Source organism: Hyperolius riggenbachi, chromosome 10 (genome assembly GCF_040937935.1).
Source record: "Hyperolius riggenbachi isolate aHypRig1 chromosome 10, aHypRig1.pri, whole genome shotgun sequence".
In the NCBI taxonomy this organism is placed as follows: Eukaryota; Metazoa; Chordata; class Amphibia; order Anura; family Hyperoliidae; genus Hyperolius; species Hyperolius riggenbachi.
Window position 1 is genome coordinate 168,160,628 of NC_090655.1, and position 22,538 is coordinate 168,183,165.

Consider the following 22,538-nt stretch of genomic DNA (forward strand, 5'->3'; position numbering starts at 1 on the left):
ACACTACAGCATAATCCAAACTGGACAGAAATGTGGACAGAGGTCCACATTATCAGTACGTGTCTGCATTAAACAGTAACTGTCGGGCATATAATCAAAAATCAATTATTTGTTTTTATCTGGTAAACAAGTAATAAGGATGCTAACCAGGCAATCCAAAAGTTAAAATCACTTACTTTTCTTGATGATAAATGATCATTCCCCAGTTTACCTGACTCTTGGTATTATTATTATTTATTAGATTTATATAGCGCCAACATATTACGCAGCGCTGTACAATAAATAGGATTACAGACAATGATAACAGGGGTGACAGAACAATACAGGTAATAGACAATAGATACAACAATACAGGTAATAGCAATAAGATACTGTAACGATTGTGGAATCGTCTCCGTGGTCAGCGCACCAGACGTCCGCTGACACGGCGGATTTCCTCCACAAGCATATAAATTTGCAGGAACCCAGCAGTAGGTGCAATGCACCTGCAGAGGGAAATTCCTGTCGGCAGGTGGAGCTGTGGAGTGCAGAGGAACAGCTCCTCTGCCCTACCACACACGCCAGACAGGAATTGTACGAAGGGAAGAAACGCAATCGCAAGAGAAGCGATTGAGAGTGAGCACAGAGACAGATTGTGTGTGTGTGTGCATAAAATTAGTCGCCAACCCGCGACTGTGCACACACCACAGCAGATAAGAAGCAGGAACGCGATCGCGAGAGGTGCGATCGCCAGACGTGACACAAGGTTACAGCAAGGCGGAGCACGAGAGTAGCAAAGGCACAGCAAATAATACAATGAGGAGATACGGAAAACAACAAACGCTAGCTAACCGCGAACACCGCACTCATTCGCAACAGTGCACGCGGTTATGCGCGGTCTCCACGTGATAAGTACAATAGAGACAAGCACGCCTAACTAACCATCGACAGACAAAACATGAAACAGAGGACGCGAACGCTTGCTTAACGGTTACCTCACCGAGCCTCCAGCAAGCGGTCGTAGCAGACAAGACAGACACACGAAAACAGGGACAAGCGAGAGATAGGATCCACAGCACTAGCGAGAAGCGAGTGCCATCCAGGTACAGAGTAGCAGAACAGAAGGATCCACAGCACTAGCGAAAAGTGGCCAGCGCGATCCCAGGAGACAGAACAGAAGGATCCACAGCGCTAGCGAAAAGTGGCTAGCGCGATCCCAGGAGACAGAACAGAAGAGATAGCTGGTAGCAACCGCTGCACCAGCTATACTCCAAGAACAGAGATCAGAACGACTTCCTATTGACCACCGCTGGGACAGGACAATCGTAACAGACAAACAAAACAGATAAACAATCCTAACTGCACTAGGGAAATCTGCCTAGCACAGTTTCCAGGAATTACTCTAAGCTGATCTTCAAACCAAGAGCATGGCTGACACTCTCTAGGAGTGTGTACTACAAACCCTGAAGGAATGACCAGCAAAGGACTGTGGGTAATCCCAACCTTTATACTGCCAGTCATCACAGGAGGCAGGTAGGGGATTTGCATAACGAATGTATGCAAATTCCTCAGCAGCAAGCTGCAGAACTGAAAAAAGGTCTCTCCTGCAGAATGCAGACGTGAACAGTGGTCAAAACGCTGCCTGTCTGCACAGGCAGCTGAGCAGATTCTCACAGATACACAACACAATGCAGATAGTAAAATTACAAGTTCCAAATTCTGGGTAAAGTGTACACAGTCAAGTATGATACACAAGGGGAGAGGGCCCTGCTAAAGGCTTACAATCTAGAGGGAGGGGTTGGTTACATGAAACGAGGGGGTGCAACAAGAAGTAATTGGCAGAAAGGATTAGGGCAGTGTTGAGTTGATTTAGGCCTCCTTGAAGAAGTGAGTTTTGAGTGCTTTTTTGAAGGTGTTGAAGGAGGGAGCGAGCCTGATGGGCAGTGGGAGAGAGTTCCACAGGATGGGGGCAGCTCTAGTGAAGTCCTGCAGTCGTGCATGGGAGTGCGAGATGCGTGGGGTGGTTAAGAGGAGGTTGTTGGAGGAGCAAAGTGGACGGCCAGGTGTATATCTGCTGACCAGGTCAGAGATGTAGGTTGGGCAGGACTTGTGTATGGATTTGTAGGCCAAACATAGGATCTTGAAGCTAATTCTGAAGTGAATTGGAAGCCAATGAAGAGATTTGCGTAGGTGAGTCGTGGAGACAGCGGTGAGAGGAGTAGATGAGTCTGGCTGCTGCGTTCATGATGGATTGTAGGGGGGCGGTGCGGTTTTGAGGAAGGCCTGACAGGAGGGAGTTGCAGTAGTCCAGGCGGGAGATGATGAGGGCATGGACAAGGAGCTTTGCAGTGTCTGGGGTCAGGAAAGGCCGGATCTTGGAGATGTTGTGTAAGTGGAAATAGCAGGCCCTAGCTACTGTTTGGATGTGGGAGGTGAAGGAGAGGGCTGAGTCCAGGGTGACACCCAGGCAGCGGGCTTGTGTGGTTGGATGAATGATTGTGCCATTGACAGTGACGTAGAGGTCAGTGGGGGGTGAGGCAGCACGGGGCGGGAAGATTAGGAGTTCAGTCTTATCCAGGTTTAATTTTAGGAACTTGGCAGATATCCAGGATGAAATAGCCGAGAAGCCAGAGGATACCTTCTCCATGGTGGTGGTGGTGGAGAGGTCAGTGGTATGGAGGTAAATCTGGGTGTCATCTGCATATAGGTAATAGTTGAAACCAGTGGAATAGCTAAGGAGCTGTGGGCCCCGATGCAAGTTTTACAATGGGGCCCCCCAAGCACTCTATACATAACAATTGATACGATGCACCAATACCTGCCAATGGCAACTACAGTCTCAGAGGTGAAGGAAGGGGATGGGGAGCAGCTTGTTAACCTTCCTGGCGGTAAGCCCGAGCTGAGCTCAGGCTATGCCGCGCAGGAAGATATCTCAGCCCCTGGTGGGGCGATTTCCTCCATTTAAAATGCTGTATGCGCAGCTAGCACATTGCTAGCCGCGCGTACAGCTTGATCGCCGCCGCTCTGTGGCGATCGCCCGTACGCAGCGGCGCAAGCGCCCCCCCCCCCGCCAGAGCCCTGCGCGGCCCGGACCAATGAGTTCCGGGCAGCGCTATGGGCTGGATCGGAGGTGTCTGACGTCAGGACGTCGGCTGACGTCCATGACGTCATTCCGATCGTCGCCATGGCGACAGGAGAAGCCAAACAGGGGAGCGCGTTATATACGCGTTCCCCTGTTTGCTATTGATGCCGGCGACGATCGCACTAGAGGGACACATGTGCCCTCTAGTGGTGTTTCATGTAGCTACCACTCTGGTAGCTTTACATGAAACACAAAAAAAAAAATTAAAAAAAAATGATTTTTGCCAATTTGCCAAAAAAAAATTACCCGCCAGGAGGGTTAATGATTACCACTATTCAAAGTATCTATAGAAGTGATTATTATGAACACAGGACCAATAGAGAGCTAACACTATAGTTGAGGGAGGGCCCTTTGGGGCCCCTCTGGCCCAAGAGCCCCTATGCGGTTGCTACCTCTGCACCCCCTATTGCTACGCCCCTGGTTGAAACCCAGAAAGGAGAGGAGTTTTTAAGATGGAGGCCGTGTAAATAGAGAACAGCAGGGGACCAAGAACAGAGCCTTGGCGACCCCAACTGTAAGTGGGATGGAGGTTGAGGAGGAACCATTGAAGGAGGTCTTGAAGGAGCGATTTGAGAGGTAGGAGGAGAACCATGCTAGGGCAAGGTCTTGGATACTCACAGATTGCAGGGACTGGAGTAGCAGGGAGTGATCAACAGTGTTGAATGCTGATGAGAGGTCTAGGAGGAGAAGGATAGTGTATTTTCCTTCGGCCTTGGCAAGCGTGAGGTCATTGACGACCTTGGTGAGGGCAGTGTCGGTGGAGTGGGCTGGCCGAAATCCTGATTGTAGGGGGTCAAACAGGGAGTTGGAGTCAAGGTAATAGGTCATGCGTTGGTGGACTAGACGCTCCAGGAGTTTAGATGCAAAAGGGAGTAAGGAGATAGGGCGGTAGCTGGATGGAAGTGAGGGGTCTAGTGAGGGTTTTTTAAGTAGGGGAAGTACAGTGGCCTGTTTGAAGTCAGAGGGGAAGGTGGCCGTGGAGAGGGAGAGGTTAAACAGAGAGGTGAGGACAGGAGTCAGAACAGGGAAGTGAGGACCGAGGCAGTGGGATGGCACAGGGTCTAGAGGTGGCAGGGGAAGAGGCTAGGAGACGGCTGACTTCATCCTCTGTGATAGGAGTAAAGGCAGTGAGTGGTGGGTGGGGGAGAGGTATTGGTGGGAGAGGAAGAAGTGGTGGAGTGGAGGCATGAGATTTCCCGTCGGATGCTGGCTATTTTGTCGGTAAAGTGCAATGCAATTTCTATAGTGAAGGGTGGGTTAATGAGGCAGAGGAGACTAAGGGAGGAAATTACATCAGAATTGGCTTCAAAATAGCCACACTTAAAATGGGAAATGCTAAGAAGGATTTTCCTTTTTTTTACTGTAGAGAAATCACTAAAATCAAAATGTGGACAGTGCAATACCTATGTTACGTAAGTAGAGCAAGTATTTATCTACTTGTGTTGTGTTTTTGTCTGAGATCTGACAGTTCTTCTTTAACTAGTGAGACCTATGCTTCCTGTGCAGGCTGTTGCATGATTATTGCATTCAAATCCCTGCATATTGAGCACTGTGCATTTTGATCTAGCTTAGATGCTCTCTGTGCCCGCTTTCTGAAGAAAAAAATACTCATTATTGACTGAATTAAGATCCAGTGTTAAAGTATACTTTACAGTATGTGCTTGAGTTTGACCATTTCTGATACAGTAATCTTATAGAGTAAACTTGTTTTCCTGGTCCCTTGGAGTTTACTATAAAAAGATTCTACTGTATTATATATTTATATAGCCAGTTTCTGCAGCACTGAAAACCATATATAATGGAGTATGAGCCAACCCGGGTATAGGCTGAACCCCCAACTTTAACCTGAAATTAAAAAATGCTGGCACATTTTGATGGCCGAGGGGAAAATATAATTATGACAGCATGTCATATTGTCATCTCATGTCCACTGATGAAGTCAAACACGCTGCTCCCGTGGAGGTTCCATTTAGGATCATGAGGGGTGCTTGGTGAAAGCAAGCTCTGGGTTGTAAAATGTGTAAATCTGTCAGTGCACCCATGTTCCAATGTTGAGTGATAAGGGGCTAATTCTTCTTTCTGGTACACAAGAGGTGGCGGAGTTGCTTAGGGTGCTATGTAGTCAACCCTCAAGCATGCAAACTAAACATCTACACCCAGGTGAAATCTGTCAGTTACTCATTTAACGGAATGTGTTAAAAAACAAAAAAAAACAACAACAAATACTGGGATATTATTATTATTATTTAGTATTTATATAGCGCCGACATATTACGCAGCGCTGTACATTGTATATATATATATATATATATATATATATATATATATATATATATATATATATATATATATATCTTGTCACTAACTGTCCCTCAAAGGAGCTCACAATCTAATCCCTACCATTGCCCTATGTCTATATTATGTAGTGTAAGTACTGTAGTCTAGGGCCAATTTTTAGGGAAGCCAATTAACTTATCCATATGTTTTTGGAATGTGGGAGGAAACCCACGCAGACACGGAGAGAACATACAAACTCTTTGCAGATAGTGCCCTGGCTGGGATTCGAACCAGGGACCCAGCGCTGCAAGGCGAGAGAGCTAACCACTACGCCACCGTGCTGCTGATATGTGAGAATGCAGCACATTGATGGACAAATTAATTTTTAAGAGCTTATCTCCGCACTCTCCCCAACCTTTCAGACTGAAACTGATGTGTTTCTCGCCTGGAAAACCCTTCCAAAAGGGAGACTCATAACATTAAAGATGACATAGCACACATTGGCCACCGTGTCTCAGATATTGAATCTACTATTGATCAAATCCACGCCAGGGTTGATAAGCATCAAGAAGCTATCATCTCTCAAGCCAATCAAAATCAAGATTTTCTCTTTCATTTAGAAGATATGGAAAACCGTAAGGCCCCATTTACACTTAATCAGTTGCTCTCAGTTATAACTGAAAGGACAACTGATTTTCTAAGTAATGCCCATGTTTTCCTATGGCACCTTTCACAACGCGTTTTAACTAAAATCTTTTTCACTTTTATTTTTCACTTTTTTTGCACTGCTATGGAGAAGAAAGAAAAAAATAATATACAGATCAGAGGGGTACCAGAGTTGGTTGAAGTTAAAGATGTAGAAAATACAGCTCAGAAAATTTTCCAACAACTTCTGGGTAACGAGGAACATATCGAACTAGACCACGCTCATAGAGCTCTTGGCCCAAAGAATTCTGACCCTCTATGCCCTTGAGACATCATCACCAGAGCCCATTTTTTTTTTTATTAATGACCGCTGCCAGGTCTCAAAACTCTCTACTTTTCAATGACACCAACATCCAACTATTACCTGATCTTTCCCGACAGAAACTCATCTTTCGCAAAAGCCTTAAAACCTCTGCTCTCTCCCCTTAAAGAGCGTGGCATTAAATATCGCTGGGGTTTTCCCTTCCAACTGATTGTCTCTCATGATGGGAAGACAACTATTTTCCGCAAGCTTGGTGACCTTCCAAACTTTCAAGGTTCTCTGGACCTTCCTCATGTGGCATTTCCGGATTGTCCATTTACTCCAATTCTCCCTGGCTTACCTCCTCGCAGAGAGCAATGGCAAAATACTTCCTCTTTCAGACAAAGAAAGAAGGAAACTTCTCAAACCACCTGAAAACTTTGTATCTAGCTTTATACTTTGCTCGATTCCCAGGTGTCTGGTAATTATAATTATGATGTTATGCTAGGTTACAACAGATACTGTTTGCGCATATGTACTCATACAATTTTATAGTGCCTTACAGCTAACTCCTTTCCTCCACAGAAATGATCCTAGTACGGATTATGACAGGCTCACAAGCCTACCCCTGTGTTAACTTCTCCTCAACATAAGAAAAATGTCCCTGCCTCACAAAAGCTGCCCACCACTAATTTAGATCCCTACTTATCACCCTAATAACTTTAATCACTTTCTTCTAGGATTGTTTGACAAGTATGATTTACTAATGTTCAATGAGGTTAAATGTTATCACTTTTTGAGCCGTTCTATAGGTTGTCCTCTGTACTTGCTTTATGGACCTTGTTCTTCCACTTTCCTCCACCTACATGAAGGTCCTTCTGCTTTTACCAACGGACCAACAGGTTATCCTGAAAAAGGCACGTACAGTAGGGGGGGCTCTGGGTGCCCAGGCACCCCCCTTATTACAATCCTCAATAAAGACCCTTTTGACATGTTAACCAGTTCACCCCCGAGGGTTTTTATCCTAACGGACCAGAGCAATTTTCAGTTGTCAGCGCTCCTCCCTTTTATTCCCTAATAACTTTATTACTACTTATCACAAGAAAATGATCTATACCTCGTTTTTTTCGCCACCAATTAGGCTTTCTGTGGATAGTACATTTTGCTAAGAATTTTTTTATTCTAAATGCATTTTAATGAGAAAAACAGAAAAAAAAGAAAAAAAATCATTATTTCTCAGTGTTCAGCCATTATAGTTTTAAAATTAAACATTCTCCTGTGGATAAAACAAACGTTTTATTTGCCCAGTGGTCTCGATAACTAAACCATTTAAATTATGTCCCTATCACAATGTATGGCGACAGTATATTATTTTGAAATATAAGTGGTTATTTTTCTGTTTGTTCTGGCCATAATTACAAGCCCCTATGTAATAAATTAAAATTAATTTTCCCCATAAAATATAGAATAAAAAAAGCTGAGTCCCTAAGGCAACTATTTATTTATTTTTTTTAAGCTGATTTTTTTTTTTTACAAGTGTTTTTTTTTGGGGGGGGGGGGGGGGGGGAGGGTTGGAAGTGTAATTTTATTTATGATGTGTATATACTTGAAAATGTATGTATTTTGTAGGTGTAATATACTTTTTGGCCACAAGATGGCGCTAGTGAACACTCATAGGACGTGTTCACTTTTTTTTTTTTTTTTACACTTTATTAAACTGTTACATTTCCTGTTTATGTGAATGGACGTAGCCGCTGTTCGCGGTCACGTCCATTCACTCCAGGCACTGCGATTGAGTAGAGGACCGTTCGGTCTTCTTCCCCAATCACCCAGCACGGGATCCCGACGGTAATGGTGGCGGTAGCGGCGCGCACACGGCGGTAGCAGCGGCGGGAATGCGAGACGTATTAAAACGTCATGTTGCCGTTAATAGCAGTAAGCATGACGTTTTAATACGATAGGATGTCGGTAAATGGTTAAAGAAGCTCCGCCCCGACCGCGATAATCCCCACCCACCCTCGGGAAGCTCCGCCCCACCCAGGACACTCTGGAGCAGGGAGGACTGATGTGCAAGAGGTGGCTCACTTGCTGGGGAAACAGAGAGGAGCAGAACTGCTGTGAAGCCTCGTGCAGACCCTAACCCCTCCCACTATCCCCCTGTTGTGGAGAATGAGATGCTGTTCTGATTGACACGGACTACCAAAAGGAATTTCTTGCAAGGAGGAAATGAGGTGAGGCTTTGTGGTGCACACAGTAGGAGAAACTGCTACAATAGGTACAGATCCCTCTGTATCGTGATACCTCAGATGCCTCATAGTGCAGTGACATTCCTGCTGCTTTTTCACACAGCCCATTCAGCTGTGACAGCTAATTGTGCACACATCATGTGGAGCTCATTAAGAAGTGAAGAACCAGGCCCTTCTTTCCTGCAGCTATAAAGGGGAAAACAGACAGCAGATCAAGCTTTCCTCTAATGGCTCATACACACGGGGCACAACTGTCACCAGGCGATTGACGTGGCCAATCGCCGGCAACAGCTGTCGCCGCAACTGTCGCTAGTCCGCCACGCACACTGCGTGTATATGCGATCTAGCTACAGCAACCCATAGACGGAGCACGCAGCTTCCAGTGGGGGGGAGGAACCTTTGGCGACAGCTTCTGCCGCATCTCTGTCCCTCTGTGCGCCGTGTGTATGGCTGCTGCACAGAGGGACCTGGCGACGAGCTGTCGCTGCTTTTTTTGGAGGGGGTTTCTTCTGACTTTTGTGCCTCTTGTGTATGAGGCTTTAGTAGTTAAATCATTATGGAGTGCAGCACACGGTCCTTTTCTTCGGAAAGAAGTCAGTGTGTTATGGCTGAGGCTAGGTGGAGAGGCGCAGATAACCAAGAATGCTGTGCCACTATCAGCTGCCTCATTGGGAGAATAAAGTGTACTTGAGATGTCAAAATAAGCAGATTTGATACTTACCCGGGTCTTCCTCCGGCCCCATGAGCACCGCTGCGTCCCTCGCCATCCTCCCGAGTGTCTCCATTCGCATATTATCAGTCCCAGTAATCTGGCTCAGTCGCCCCAGTTGGCTCTTCTGCACATGCGGGGCCCCTCCATGCATGCGCAGAAGAGCCCAACTGGCATGGCTGAGTCAGTTACCGGGGCTGATTGCAGCCGAACAGAGGCACTCGAAAGGGCCCTTGAGAGGACAGCGAGGGACACAGCGGTGCTCATGGGGCTAGAGGAAGCCCAGGGTAAGTATTATATCTTTTAGAAGCCCATCTCGATCATAAGCAAGATGAAAATCCTTCCCTAGTCAAATGGGAGGCTCTTAAATGCACTCTAAGGGGTCTTTTTATCTAAGGGGTATTTTTATTAAGCATGGATTCAGGGTTAAAAAAAATAAATACCGTATATACTCGCATACAAGCCGAATTTTCTGGGCATATCTGCCGACATGATTGCACGTATTTTCTGGGCATATCTGCCGACATGATTGCACGTATTTTCTGGGCATATCTGCCGACATGATTGCACGTATTTTCTGGGCATATCTGCTCACATTATGTGTATTTTCATGAGAAAACCTGCACAATTATGTGAATTTTCTGGGGAAAGGGTCACCAAAACCTGGGCCCACTGTCTTTGCGTTGCACTTTTCAAGGGAACCTGAGGTGAGAATAATATTGAGGCTGCCATATTTCTCTCCTTTTAAGCAATACCAGTTGCCTGGTTGCCGTTCTGGTCCTCTGCCTCTTATTCTTTCAACCATAGACCCTGAACAAGCATGCAGCAGGTCAGGGGTTTCTGACAATATTGTCAGAACTGAGAAGATTAAGCTGCATGCTTGTTGCTGGTGTAATTCAGTTTATTACTGCAGCCAAATAGATCAGCAGGGCCGCCAGGCAACTAGTATTGTTTAAAAGGAAATAAATATGGCAGCCTCCATATCACTCTCACCCCGGGATCACTTTAAATTACAGTTAGCTCCGCCCTTATTCGGTCATTGCCACGCCCATTTTTGCCGCGGCGCTATGCGCCGCAGGTTCTATCCACACCCATTTTTTGCTGCGGCGTGCTTCGCGCGTCGTAGGTTATAGCCACGCCCATTTTTTGCCGCTTCGCACCGCAGGTCAGGGGGGCCCACAATTGATATTTTGCACAGGGGCCCACTGCTGCCTGTGTCCGCCACTGAAACTGGGCACTATACTAACTAAACTGGGCACTATACTAGCTAAACTGGGAACTATACTGGCTAAACTGGGCACTATACTAACTAAACTGGGCACTATACTAGCTAAACTGGGCACTATACTGGCTAAACTGGGCACTATACTAACTAAACTGGGCACTTTACTAGCCATACTGGGGCACTATACTAGCTAAACTGGGCACTATACTAGCTAAACTGAGGCACTACCTACCTATACTGGGCACTATACTGGCTATACTGGGCACTTTACTAGCTATACTGGGCACTTTACTAGCTATACTGGGCACTTTACTAGCTATACTGGGCACTATACTAGCTATACTGGACACTACCTACCTATACTGGGCACTATACTAGCTATATTGGGACACACTGGGGGGCTGCACCAATCCAGCATTTCCTACCCCCGGCTTATATGGGGGTCAATCATTTTTCCCTGTTTTTTCAGGGAAAAGTTGGGGGGTCGGCTTATATGCGGGTCGGCTTATATGCGAGTATATACGGTAAGTAAAAAAAATAAAAATAAAAGGAGCACAAAACTATGGTAGCTGACATTTTAGCCAAGATTAAACATTTAGAATCTCTTCATAAAGGTGGCCACACACCATACAATTTTTAAAAATCGGTTCAATTCAAGAATTGCAATCAAATTTTCTAACGGATTGTAACATTTAATAAATCTGAACAATGTACCACACACATACAGTGGGAAGCGAACGTTTGGGCAACGCTACCAATTTCAAGCCCACTCCCCAACACACACTTCCTAGCATTGCGCTAGCCGAGGAGCTCAACAAATTCTATTGCAGGTTCGAGCACCTTCCCACCCACTCTGAGGACCTAGCAATCTCATCCTCACCTGGGAAGCCTCCTGCCACACCCCCCAAGCTGCCACTGCCCTCCAAGCACCGGTAACTGTTTGGGAAGCTGACGTATTACGGCACCTCCAGAAGCTCAACACCAGGAAGTCTCCAGGCCCGGACGGCATATCCCCAGCCTGCCTGAAAACCTGCGCAAGCCAGCTAGCCCCGATCCTAACGTCAATCTTCAGCAAATCCCTGACAGTGAGCAAGGTCCCTTCCTGCTTCAAGAAAGCGAATATCATTCCGGTCCCCAAGAAGCCAGGTGTTACGGAACTAAACAATTACAGACCGGTTGCCTTAACTCCAATCATCATGAAAACCTTTGAAAGGCTGGTTCTTCCCTATCTGAAGGAGCACACCGTCACCAAAACGGATCCCCTGCAATTTGCATACAAGGCCAACCGGTCCGTAGAGGACACTATCAACATCAGTCTAGCACACATCATGGAACATCTGGATAAACCAAACTCCTACGCCAGGATCCTGCTCCTAGACTTCAGCTCCGCCTTCAATACCATTTGTCCGACCATCCTGTATGAAAACCTGGCACGACTTGGTGTGGACCCTAATCTGTGCACCTGGATCAAGGATTTCCTGACCAACAGGTCGCAGTTAGTCAGGATCGGCAGCTGCTCTTCCAGGGCTAGAATCACCAACACTGGTGCCCCGCAAGGGTGCGTGCTGTCCCCGATTCTCTTTTCACCGTACACGAATAGCTGTACCTCATCCGCAGACTCTGTCAAGGTCATCAAGTTTGCGGATGACACCACCATACTAGGCCTCATAGACGGAAGCGGTGAGCACGAATATCGCAAGGAGATTGAACGGATCCTCAAGTGGTGCAAGGAAAATAAACTCGTATTAAATACGGCAAAAACTGTGGAACTAATTGTGGACTTCAGAAGGAACGCTCCGTCTCCCAGTCCAGTCTCCATTGATCGTACTGAGGTCTCCAGGGTACACAGCGCTCGGTTCTTTGGTACCACCATCACAGACAACCTGAAGTGGGATGCGAACTCCTCCGTAATTCAAAAGAAAGCCCAGCAGAGGCTGTTCTTTCTCAGGCAGCTGAAGAAGTTCGGGATGTGGCAGGCGCTAATCAGCTTCTACTCTGCCACCATCGAGTCTATCCTTTGCTCCTCCATCATTGTCTGGTACTCCGGGGCTAATGCAAGGGACAAACACAAACTCCAAAGGGTAATCAGTGACGCTGAGAAGATCATTGGGTCGCCCCTGCCTCCCCTGGACATCCTGCAGTCATCTAGAATGAGGTCCAGGGCAAACAGGATCATTCAGGACCCCTCCCACCCGGGCAGTCGCTTCTTCGTCCCCCTTCCTCTAGGTCGCCGTTATAGGACCATTCTCACCAAAACCACGAGGCATAAAAACACCTTCTTTCCCCAAGCGGTTGCTCTACTTAATTCATGCACTCTCCCAACTGACACCCCCTAATCTCCCTCAGCCACCCCCCTGCGGAATACGCGCACAGAAGGAACTGTCTCCAGCTGGCCACGCAGTACCACATGTCACCGTACAGTATGTCTGCTTTGCATAAGATAGTCCTGCCAACCTGAACTATGAACTGCTGCTGTCTGTTAAACTGTCTGTTAAACTGACGTCTGGGTGTCTCGGTAGCTAAGAATCTGTACCATGTGTTTGCCAATTGCTGCCAATTGTTTTTGATGCTTTTTATGCCAATTGCCGTGTGTCCACAAAAAATTCCGGGTACGGCTCCCGCCGCACTTGGCGAATAAAGTTGATTCTGATTATGATTTTTCTGTATAAATCGTTGGTTGTTACGATAAAAAAAGTCAGTTAAATATATCATATAGGAGACACGCACAGTAATATTTGAGAAGTGAAATGAAGTTTATTACATTTACAGAAAGTGTGCAATAATTAAACAAAATTAGGCAGGTGCATAAATTTGGGCACCACAAAAAAGAAATGAAATAAATATTTAGTAGAGCCTCTTTTTGCAGAAATTACATCCTCTAAACGCTTCCTGTAGTTTCCAATGAGAGTCTGGATTCTGGTTGAAGGTATTTTGGACCATTCCTATTTACAAAACATCCCTAGTTCATTCAGGTTTGATGGCTTCCGAGCATGCACAGCTCTCTTTAACTCACACCACATATTTTCAATTATATTCAGGTATGAGGACTGAGATGACCATTCCAGAACATTGTACTTGTTCCTCTGCATGAATGCCTTAGTGGATTTTGAGCAGTGTTTGGGGTTGTCTTGTTGAAAGATCCAGTCCCGGCGCAGCTTCAGCTCTGTCACTGATTCCTGGACATTGGTCTCCAGAATCTGCTGATACTGAGTGGAATCCATGCGTCTGTCAACTTTGGAAAGATTCCCAGTCCCTGCACTAGCCCCACAGCATGATGGAACCACCACCATATTTTACTGTAGGTAGCAGATGTTTTTTTTTGAAATGCTGTTTTTCCTCCATGCATAACGCCCCTTGTTATGCCCAAATAACTCAATTTTAGTTTCAGCAGTCCACAGCACCTTATTCCAAAATGAAGCTGGCTTGTCCAAATGTGCTTTAGCATACCTCAAGCGGCTCTGTTTGTGCTGTGGGTGGATAAAAGGCTTCCTCTGCATAGAGCATCTCCTTGTGTAAAGTGAGCCAAATGTTTGAACGATGCACAGTGACTCCATCTGCAGCAAGATGATGTAGGTATTTGGTACTGGTCTGTGGTTTGACTTACTGTTCTCACCATTCGTCATTTCTGTTTATCCAAGATTTTCCTTGGTCTGCCACTTCGAGCCTACACTTGAACTGAGCCTGTAGTCTTCCATTTCCTCAATATTCTCCTAATGGTGGAAACAGACAGCTGAAATCTCCGAGACACCTTTCTGTACCCTTCCCCTAAACCATGCTGGTGAACAATCTTTGTCTTCAGGTCATTTGAGAGTTGTTTTGAGACCCCTATGTTGCTACTCTTCAGAGAAAATTAAAAGAGGAGGGAAACTTACAACTGACCCTCTTAAGTACTCTTTATTATAATTGGATTAACCTGTGCATGTAGGTCAGGGGTCACTGAGCTTACCAAGCCAATTTGAGTTTTAATAATTAGTTCTAAAGGTTTTGGAATCAATAAAATGACAACAGCGCCCAAATTTATGCACCTGCCTAATTTTAATTATATAATTATTGCACACTTTCTGTAAATGCAATAAACTTCATTTCACTTCTCAAAAGTGTTTGTCTCCTATATGATATATTTAACTGACATTTTTTATTGTAACAACCAACGATTTATATAATAATTGCAGTATTTGTATAGCGCCTTTCCCCTGTCAGACTCAAAGCGCTTGCGAGGCAGCCACTAGAGCGCACTCAGTAGGCAGTAGCAGTGTTAGGACTCGTTTCCACTGTAGCGGTGCGGAATCGCCTGGATTCCACCGCTGAAGAAATAGCATGCGGCTGCGTTTCCCCATGCGGATTTCGCATGCGATTTCGCATGGCAAGGAGCCAGGCGAATTTAACCATGTCACTGCCTGTGTAAAGTTCCATTGCCTTTCATGCGAAATCGCATGCGAAATCGCGGGGAAATCCGCATGACAAAGCCGCATGCGATTTCCCTATTGAATGCATTAGCGGCGATTCGCCCGCATTCCTGCCGCACGCGTAGTCTGACGACCCTGTCGTGTAGATTTTTCCCGCACCGAAAACCGCCGCCGCTGCCGCACACGTGGAAACAGCCCCATCCACTAACATTGAGTATGCGAATCCGCATGCAGTGCCCGCATGCGGATTCGCTATAGTGGAAACGAGCCCTTAGGGAGTCTTGCCCAAGAAACTCCTTACTGAATAGATGCTGGCTTACTGAACAGGCAGAGCCGAGATTTGAACCCAGGTCTCCTGTGTCAGAGGCAGAGCCCTTAACCATTACACTATCCAGCCACTGCATAGGAAAATCATGAAGATTAACAACTTTGCCCAAACTTTCGCATCCCACTGTATGTGAATTTTTTTCTGAATTATGATAAAAATTATTGGAAACTGAGAAAATTGCTAGGGTGTGTATATTAATACATCTAACACACACCGTACAACCTTTAGAAAAATTTCCAGCGTTCCGGATCAATAAAAATCGGAAAAAAAATGGAAAAATATTCAGTCGAATAGAAAAAAAGCTTTTAATTTTTTCAGGAGATCTGATCATATATATCGAATTGTCGCAAAATCGGATCATTTTATTGTATGATGTGTGGCCACCTTTAGAGGAACATCTCTGAACAGACCCTGGTTGAGTTATCCAATCTAAGCATACAACTCAAACTTAATTGATAGACGCTATCTGTTAGCCAGAGACAAAGTTAAAATCTCTATTTTGAGCATGGATGTAAATGTGGCAGATTGCTGGCTAGACGAAATACATCAAGAAGAAAAGCCATCCATACGGCAATAATGATAATGAGTCAAAAATAATTTCTCAAAAATATCAATAGTCTATCTCTGATCCTCTGAAGAAGCAACAGTTTGTTGCGATACATGTGAGGGACAGCACGGCGGATGTCTTTCGTGGGGGCGCTTGTGGTAAGAAACCTTTATATATAATATACGGAGGTTCTGGTGCCAATTGTCAGCTTCATACTTTTGCCATCCTTCTCTACCTGTTTTTCCTCACCCGGACTGGGTCTCTGTGTTTACATTGGTATTATCTTTATGTGTTTTTTGCTCTTTGGCCCAATATACACTTTTAATCTGAATCTTATCGGCAACCCCCTATGTGTTATACACAGACTTTATACCTTGTATATCTCCTTGTGAGTTATATCTATGAGAAATATTGATTGTTATTTACTTATGACGCCCATACGTGCTGTATTTTGTCGCTTTTAATTGTTTTTATTGTGTTAGTTAACCATTTAAAAAAGACTACTGATATTTTTGAGAAATTATTTTTGACTCATTATCATTATTGCTGTATGGATGGCTTTTCTTCTTGATGTATAGTGTCTCTTTATGCATCCTAGGCAAATGCTATTCAAGTGGCTCCTTTGTTGTGTTACTATGCTGGCTAGACAAATTTACAATTTCCCCCTCGTACCAGGTCCTCCTTTTTTGCCTCTATTCACTCCATGGATGGATCACTGACGCATAGCCCGAAGCAGATTGCTTATGCTTTCCAGGATTTTTATCACTCACTTTACAATATTCCTGACAAGAATTCTGGACTCTCCCCTCAGGACATTAACGCTAAACTTCTAGCCTATATTAATAATACAGCCCTACCCCAAATAACAGTAGAAACAAAAGCAGTATTGGAAGCTGATTTCACCCCTGATGAACGCACTACAGCCCTTAAGCAGGCTCCCTCTTTCAAATGTCCCAGTCTGGACAGGTATGCTTCTTTAACAAATTTAGTGAACTCCTGATGAAACCCTTCCTTCAGGCCTGTAATGACATCTCACCCTCTAACTCTTTTACTCGCCAGGCCCTTGAAGCCCATATATCCGTAATACATAAAAAAAAAAGGGCAAAGACCTTCTTCCTGTGGCAGCTCCCGACCAATCTCCATGATTAACATAGATGTTAAATTATACTCCAAGATGCTAGGCAATCGTCTACAACCCTTAATGAGGCACTTGATTCAGGGAGATCAGGTCGGATTTGTACCAGAAAGAGAAGCTAAAATGAATACTGTTAGAACGATAAACATAGTGGATTATGTTCACTCTCATTCCATCCCCACCTGTCTTAAGTGTCGATGCAAAAAAGGTATTTGACAGGGTGGACTGGAGGTTTCTTCACTCCACCCTGTCCCAAATTGGCCTGGGAGACTCCTTCATTGAAGAAATCATGATGTACAGCCTCCCTTCTTCTTGGATACGTGTAAATGGGATTTTATCCGAATCCTTCTCTATTCGTAACGGCACCCGACAGGGTTGTCCCCTATCCCCACTTCTATGTGTCCTAGTTATGGAACACCTAGCTATTTGCTCTCCGTCAAAATGATACCATCCATGGAGTGTCTATTAAAGGAAACTACCACAAGGTCGCTCTGCATGCTGACGATTTGCTAATATATCTCTGTCAAACTTTGATCTCCTTCCCTAATATTTTTATTGAATTTGAAAAAAAATCGGAGCACCCTGTAACTTTAAGGTTCATTTAAAGAGACACTGAAGCGAAAAAAATATATGATATAATGAATTGGTTGTGTACTATGAATAATTACTAGAAGATTAGCAGCAAAGAAAATATTCTCATACTTTTATTTTCAGGTATATAGTGTTTTTTCTAACATTGCATTATCCTATAATATGTGCAGATTACACAACACTCAGCATTCAAAATGAGTCTTTCAGAGCAGTCTGTGAAGTAATGAACTCTTTGTTCCATGCCATGTCGAGGAGCAACAGTCTACAAGGAAGAAATTATTGTATCCTAGCTCTGTGGTATAGGTGCCCTGTCACTCTCCACAGCATCTTTCCAGATTCCTCAGCCCCCCCCTTCTGCCAGCAGCCTTCAATCACCTTCCAGGCTCCAGCGATGAGCCGCACGGGACCCTCTTCTCCGGCCGGCATCTCCGTTCTGTCTGACGATCAGTTCCGGGTCGCGGCTTGATGACGTCAGCAAGCCGGGACCCGGCGCTGACGTCAGATGGAGCGGAGATGCCGGCCAGAGCGGAGGGGGGTGCCGATCGTCGCGGGAACGGTAGGGAGGTAAGTGGATCCTCTTTTTTTTTCCCCTGCCGCCGCAGCTGTCAAACTGATCACTACGATCAGACGGCGATCGTAGTGATCACTCGGGGGAGATGTCGGCTGTCATGTGACAGCTTAATCTCCCCCTCCGGGTGAGCACGATCGCGTCGAGAGCGGAAATTGCGGACCGGCGTAGATTCTACGCCGCATCAGGCTAGAACAGCCACAAGTGCGGCGTAGAATCTAATGCACGCGGTCCCGAAAAGGTTAATCTGTATACTACTGTTTCTACCTGGCATAGTTGCCAATACCATTGTTTTGTATGTCTTTTTATATGTTGTCTTTATATATGTTGAAAACTTTAATAAAAACAAATTTTAACCAGACATTTTGACTTGTTAAGCCAGCGACATCGATATGCATGCGTCGCCATCACAACTAAGAAGATGGTTGTTCTCCCTTTGACGCTGCGTGAGTGTACTTAATCTGAGTGTAGGGAATGTACAATGTCACATTTCTGTGAAATCCTCAAATGCAGGCAAAAACAAGTGTCATTGGGTAAATTACTTGTTAAAGCCACACACAAAAAAGGTTGGTGTGAACCAACAGAAAGCCACAACTCTGTTATAATGGAAGTTTTTTTTTTTTTTTACAATTTTACGTTATACAGCATGTTGAATCAACCACTTCCCCTCTGCTGGGACAAGTAACTACGCCCCTGCAAAATGCCACAACTCTGTGCAGGGGTGTAGCTACTACGTCTCAACCCACCGCGCGCCTCCGCTTACCGCCGATCGTTAGCTGCTAGATCAATGAATGGGAACGCAGTTCCTATTCATTGGTCTAAATCCCCCTGTGAATGACCGCAGCCGTCTATGCAGATGACTCTGCCATTCACAAATCCCATCCACGCAGTCCTTCCAGTTTTCGTACTAATAAAACGCAAACGGAATTCACTACCGAGGACATCTTATGGTCAAATTGTAAAATTACAATTTTATTTTTTTTTCAGTAAATGATCCCTAGTTACAGGTTTTTCCTTTTTAAATTAACCCCTGACCTCTCACACTCCCCTAAAGTTAACTTTTTTTTTTTTATTAAAAAAAAAAAAAAAAATTACAAAAAAATAAAAAATACATAGTTATCGTACGAACTGAACTTTTTTTTTTAATATGTATGTAAAGAGGGTATACTACAATTATTTTATAAATTATGGGCTTGTAATTAGAGCAAAACTGAAAAAATGCACCTTTATTTCCAAATAAAATGTTGTCGCCATACATTGTACTAGAGAAAAATTTTAAACATTGCAATTACCTGGACAAATGGGCAAATAAAATATGTGGGTTTTTATTACGGTAGCATGTATTGCTTTAAAACTATAATGGCCGAAAACTGAGAATTAATTTTTTCCATTTTTTCGTATTATTCCCGTTAAAATGGAGTTAGAATTAAATAATTCTTAGCAAAAAGTACCCCCCAAAGAAAGCCTAATCGTTCCCCCCCCCCCCAAGATATAGACTGGTTAGTTGTGATAAGTAGTAATACAGTTATAGGTGAATGAATGGAAGGAGTGCTGCTTTTTTAAGGGGAAAAACCCTTCGAGGTGAAGTGGTTAAATACTTTTCTATAAATGTTCGTGGATTGTGTGCGAGTTTCCATGAATCCTTTTGGGAAATTAGCTTTGATATAAGAGTACAAAATACAGTATTAACCTGAGCGCACTACAAGAGCAAAGTAGCAGGACAATCAAAGCCCATGGGAACTGCCGCTGAAAAAGAACACACAAGCTACAGTACCTTTATTCTGCAGGCACAGCGCATAGGAATGACAGACATGCGCTGGTAATTTGATGAAAACTTGCTGTAATCCCGAAATCCTGCTGCTCCGATAACGGCAGCGCTCCAATCAGCAGCATGGTGGCCAGACGCTAGGTCTCCGATCACGTGATCCTCTTACTTCCTCCTTCCATTGGCAATGCGCTCCTGGTTGGTTACAATGCGTGCTTCAGCCAAATAAGATAGCCTGCAGCGCTTCCTGGCTGGGGAGGGAGAATGACCCCCTGAAGAAGGCATACAGCCGAAACCCGGGTCGGGATGTGATGGCTACTTTTGTATTGATGTGCAATAAAATCAAGAATTTATCCAGTAAGTGATTTCCCCACGCGTGGTTCCTCTTTACAGCAGTGTATACTATTGTGTGTCCTTCTCCCTCCCCAGCCAGGAAGCGCTGCAGGCTATCTTCTTTGGCTGAAGCACGCATTGTAACCAACCTGTAGCGCATTGCTGGCAGAAGGAGGAAGTAAGAGGATCATTTGATCGGAGACCTGGAGTCTGGCCACCTTGCTGCTGATCGGAGCGCTGCAGTTATCGGAGCATCAGGATTTCAGGATTACAACAAGTTTTCATCAAATTACCAGCGCATGTCTGTCATTCCTATGCGCTGTGTCTGCAGGATAAAGGTAATGTAGCTTGTGTGTTCTTTTCAGTGGCAGTTCCCATGGGCTTTGATTGTCCTACTTTGCTCTTGTAGTGCGCCAAGATAAATATTGTATTTTGTATCCACCGCTCCCTTGGACTTGGAGCCGGCCCCTTACCTCGAGCAGCCACTCATCCATCATTGCGCTACTCTTTTTTGTGTGTTTTTGATATGAGTGCTTTAGGTTACAAGAATGTTTCTGGAACAAAATTTTGCGCTCAAACCAAGGTTCCACTTTACTTGCCTGGCTAATGCTGCATACACACTTGAGATAAAAGTCTCTGGAAAAGGCAAGATCACAGACCAATTTTACCCCATTCCATGTAGTATGAGAGCCATACTCTACACAGTCTATTCTATGGAGCTGCACTCCCCATCAGATAAAATCTTTGCAAGATGCTGCACACAAAGATGCCCTTACACATTCAAAAGATCATGATCTGCAAAAGATCTCTTCCTGCAATAGATCCATTCCTTCAAAATGCATTCATAGTCTATGAGATCTGCAGATCCTCATACACACCTTGTTTAACAGGCAATCATCTGCATATCTGGCAATCATCTGCAGATCTGAAAATCCATCCTGGTGGATCTGATCTGCAGATGATCTGCAGATGATTGCCTGCTAAACAAGGTGTGTATGATGATCTGCAGATCTCATAGACTATGAATGCATTTTGAAGGAATGGATCTATTGCAGGAAGAGCTCTTTTGCAGATAATGATCTTTTGAATGTGTACGGGCATCTTTGTGTGCAGCATCTTGCAAAGATTTTATCTGATGGGGAGTGCAGCTCCATAGAATAGACTGTGAAGGTATGGCTCTCATACTACATGGAATGGGGTATAATTGGTCTGTGATCTTGCCTTTTCCAGAGACTTTTATCTCAAGTGTGTATGCAGCATAAATCAATCTTCTTTCCATCCATCTTCCAACTTCTGTGCATTCAGGAGATTGTTAAAGTAGGCCTACAGATTACAAAATCTGGCAAGTTTTATATTTGATTGTTGGTGTAAAGGTGGCCACACACGATACAATAAAATGATCCAATTTTACAGAAATTCATTAAACCGACCAATTGCCCTAAAAAAAAAAAAAAAGAAAGCCTTTTTTTTAATTTGAATGAGAAAAAAATGGGTTTCCCGTTTTTAACGATATAAGTCGATCAGGAGTGGTGGATTTTGCTGATCAATTTTCATGAAAGTTGAATGATGTACAGAAGATTGACAATTCTTCGTTATAAAGAAGATGGATTTTATAGTGTTGCTTTACTTGAAATGTAAAGTTATGAGAAAATTAGTTGATGCAAAGTCATGATTTGACCATTGGTTGCTCCCTCTTAAAAGTGGTCTCCCCCTTTACCCACCCCAATCAGACAGGAGAGTAAACACCAAAACTCTGCAACAATAATTAAATTTCAGAGATGCATAGATCAACCCCTTTTATGTAAGGTATTAAATATAATTGATAAAAAGTATGAAAAAACAGTTACTGCCTACTTTCATCTGAAGAGATTTAAGGCAAGCAATAGCCTCATAGTATTTAGAAGCTGCTTCGGCTGTCTTTCCCTCCTTGTACAGCTGGTTGCCTTCTTGGTGAAGGATGGGTACTGCTTGTAGCTTTTCCCCATCTGTCATGGCCCAAGCATCCTGTCTATAGGTTCCTGGCTCCTGGACCTGATTAAACATTAAAAGAACACAAAAAGTAGAGAGCACAAGTTAATTTAAAGTTGCACACAATCACCAAAATAGGTTATTTTAGACAATTATATTACCCTCTTACAGCTCTTTGCAGCAGCTCTTGTCTAAAGAGCAAGGCTCCACTTTTAATTTTCAATATACAGGGAGTGCAGAATTATTAGGCAAGTTGTATTTTTGAGGAATAATTTTATTATTGAACAACAACAACAACAACCATGTTCTCAATGAACCCAAAAAACTCATTAATATGAAAGCTGAATATTTTTGAAAGTAGTTTTTAGTTTGT

The 22,538-nt window shown here is 44.3% G+C and overlaps 1 protein-coding gene across 2 annotated transcripts in view; it reads right to left on the minus strand.

The window, feature by feature from the left end:
• AIP (aryl hydrocarbon receptor interacting protein) overlaps positions 1-22,538 on the minus strand; it is a 477,802-nt gene that overhangs the window by 255,259 nt on the left and 200,005 nt on the right. For both annotated transcript variants that reach the window (XM_068255197.1, XM_068255196.1), the window contains one exon: positions 22,052-22,228. In XM_068255197.1, coding sequence (XP_068111298.1) covers positions 22,052-22,228 — 177 coding nt within the window. The remainder of the gene's footprint in view (positions 1-22,051; positions 22,229-22,538) is intronic.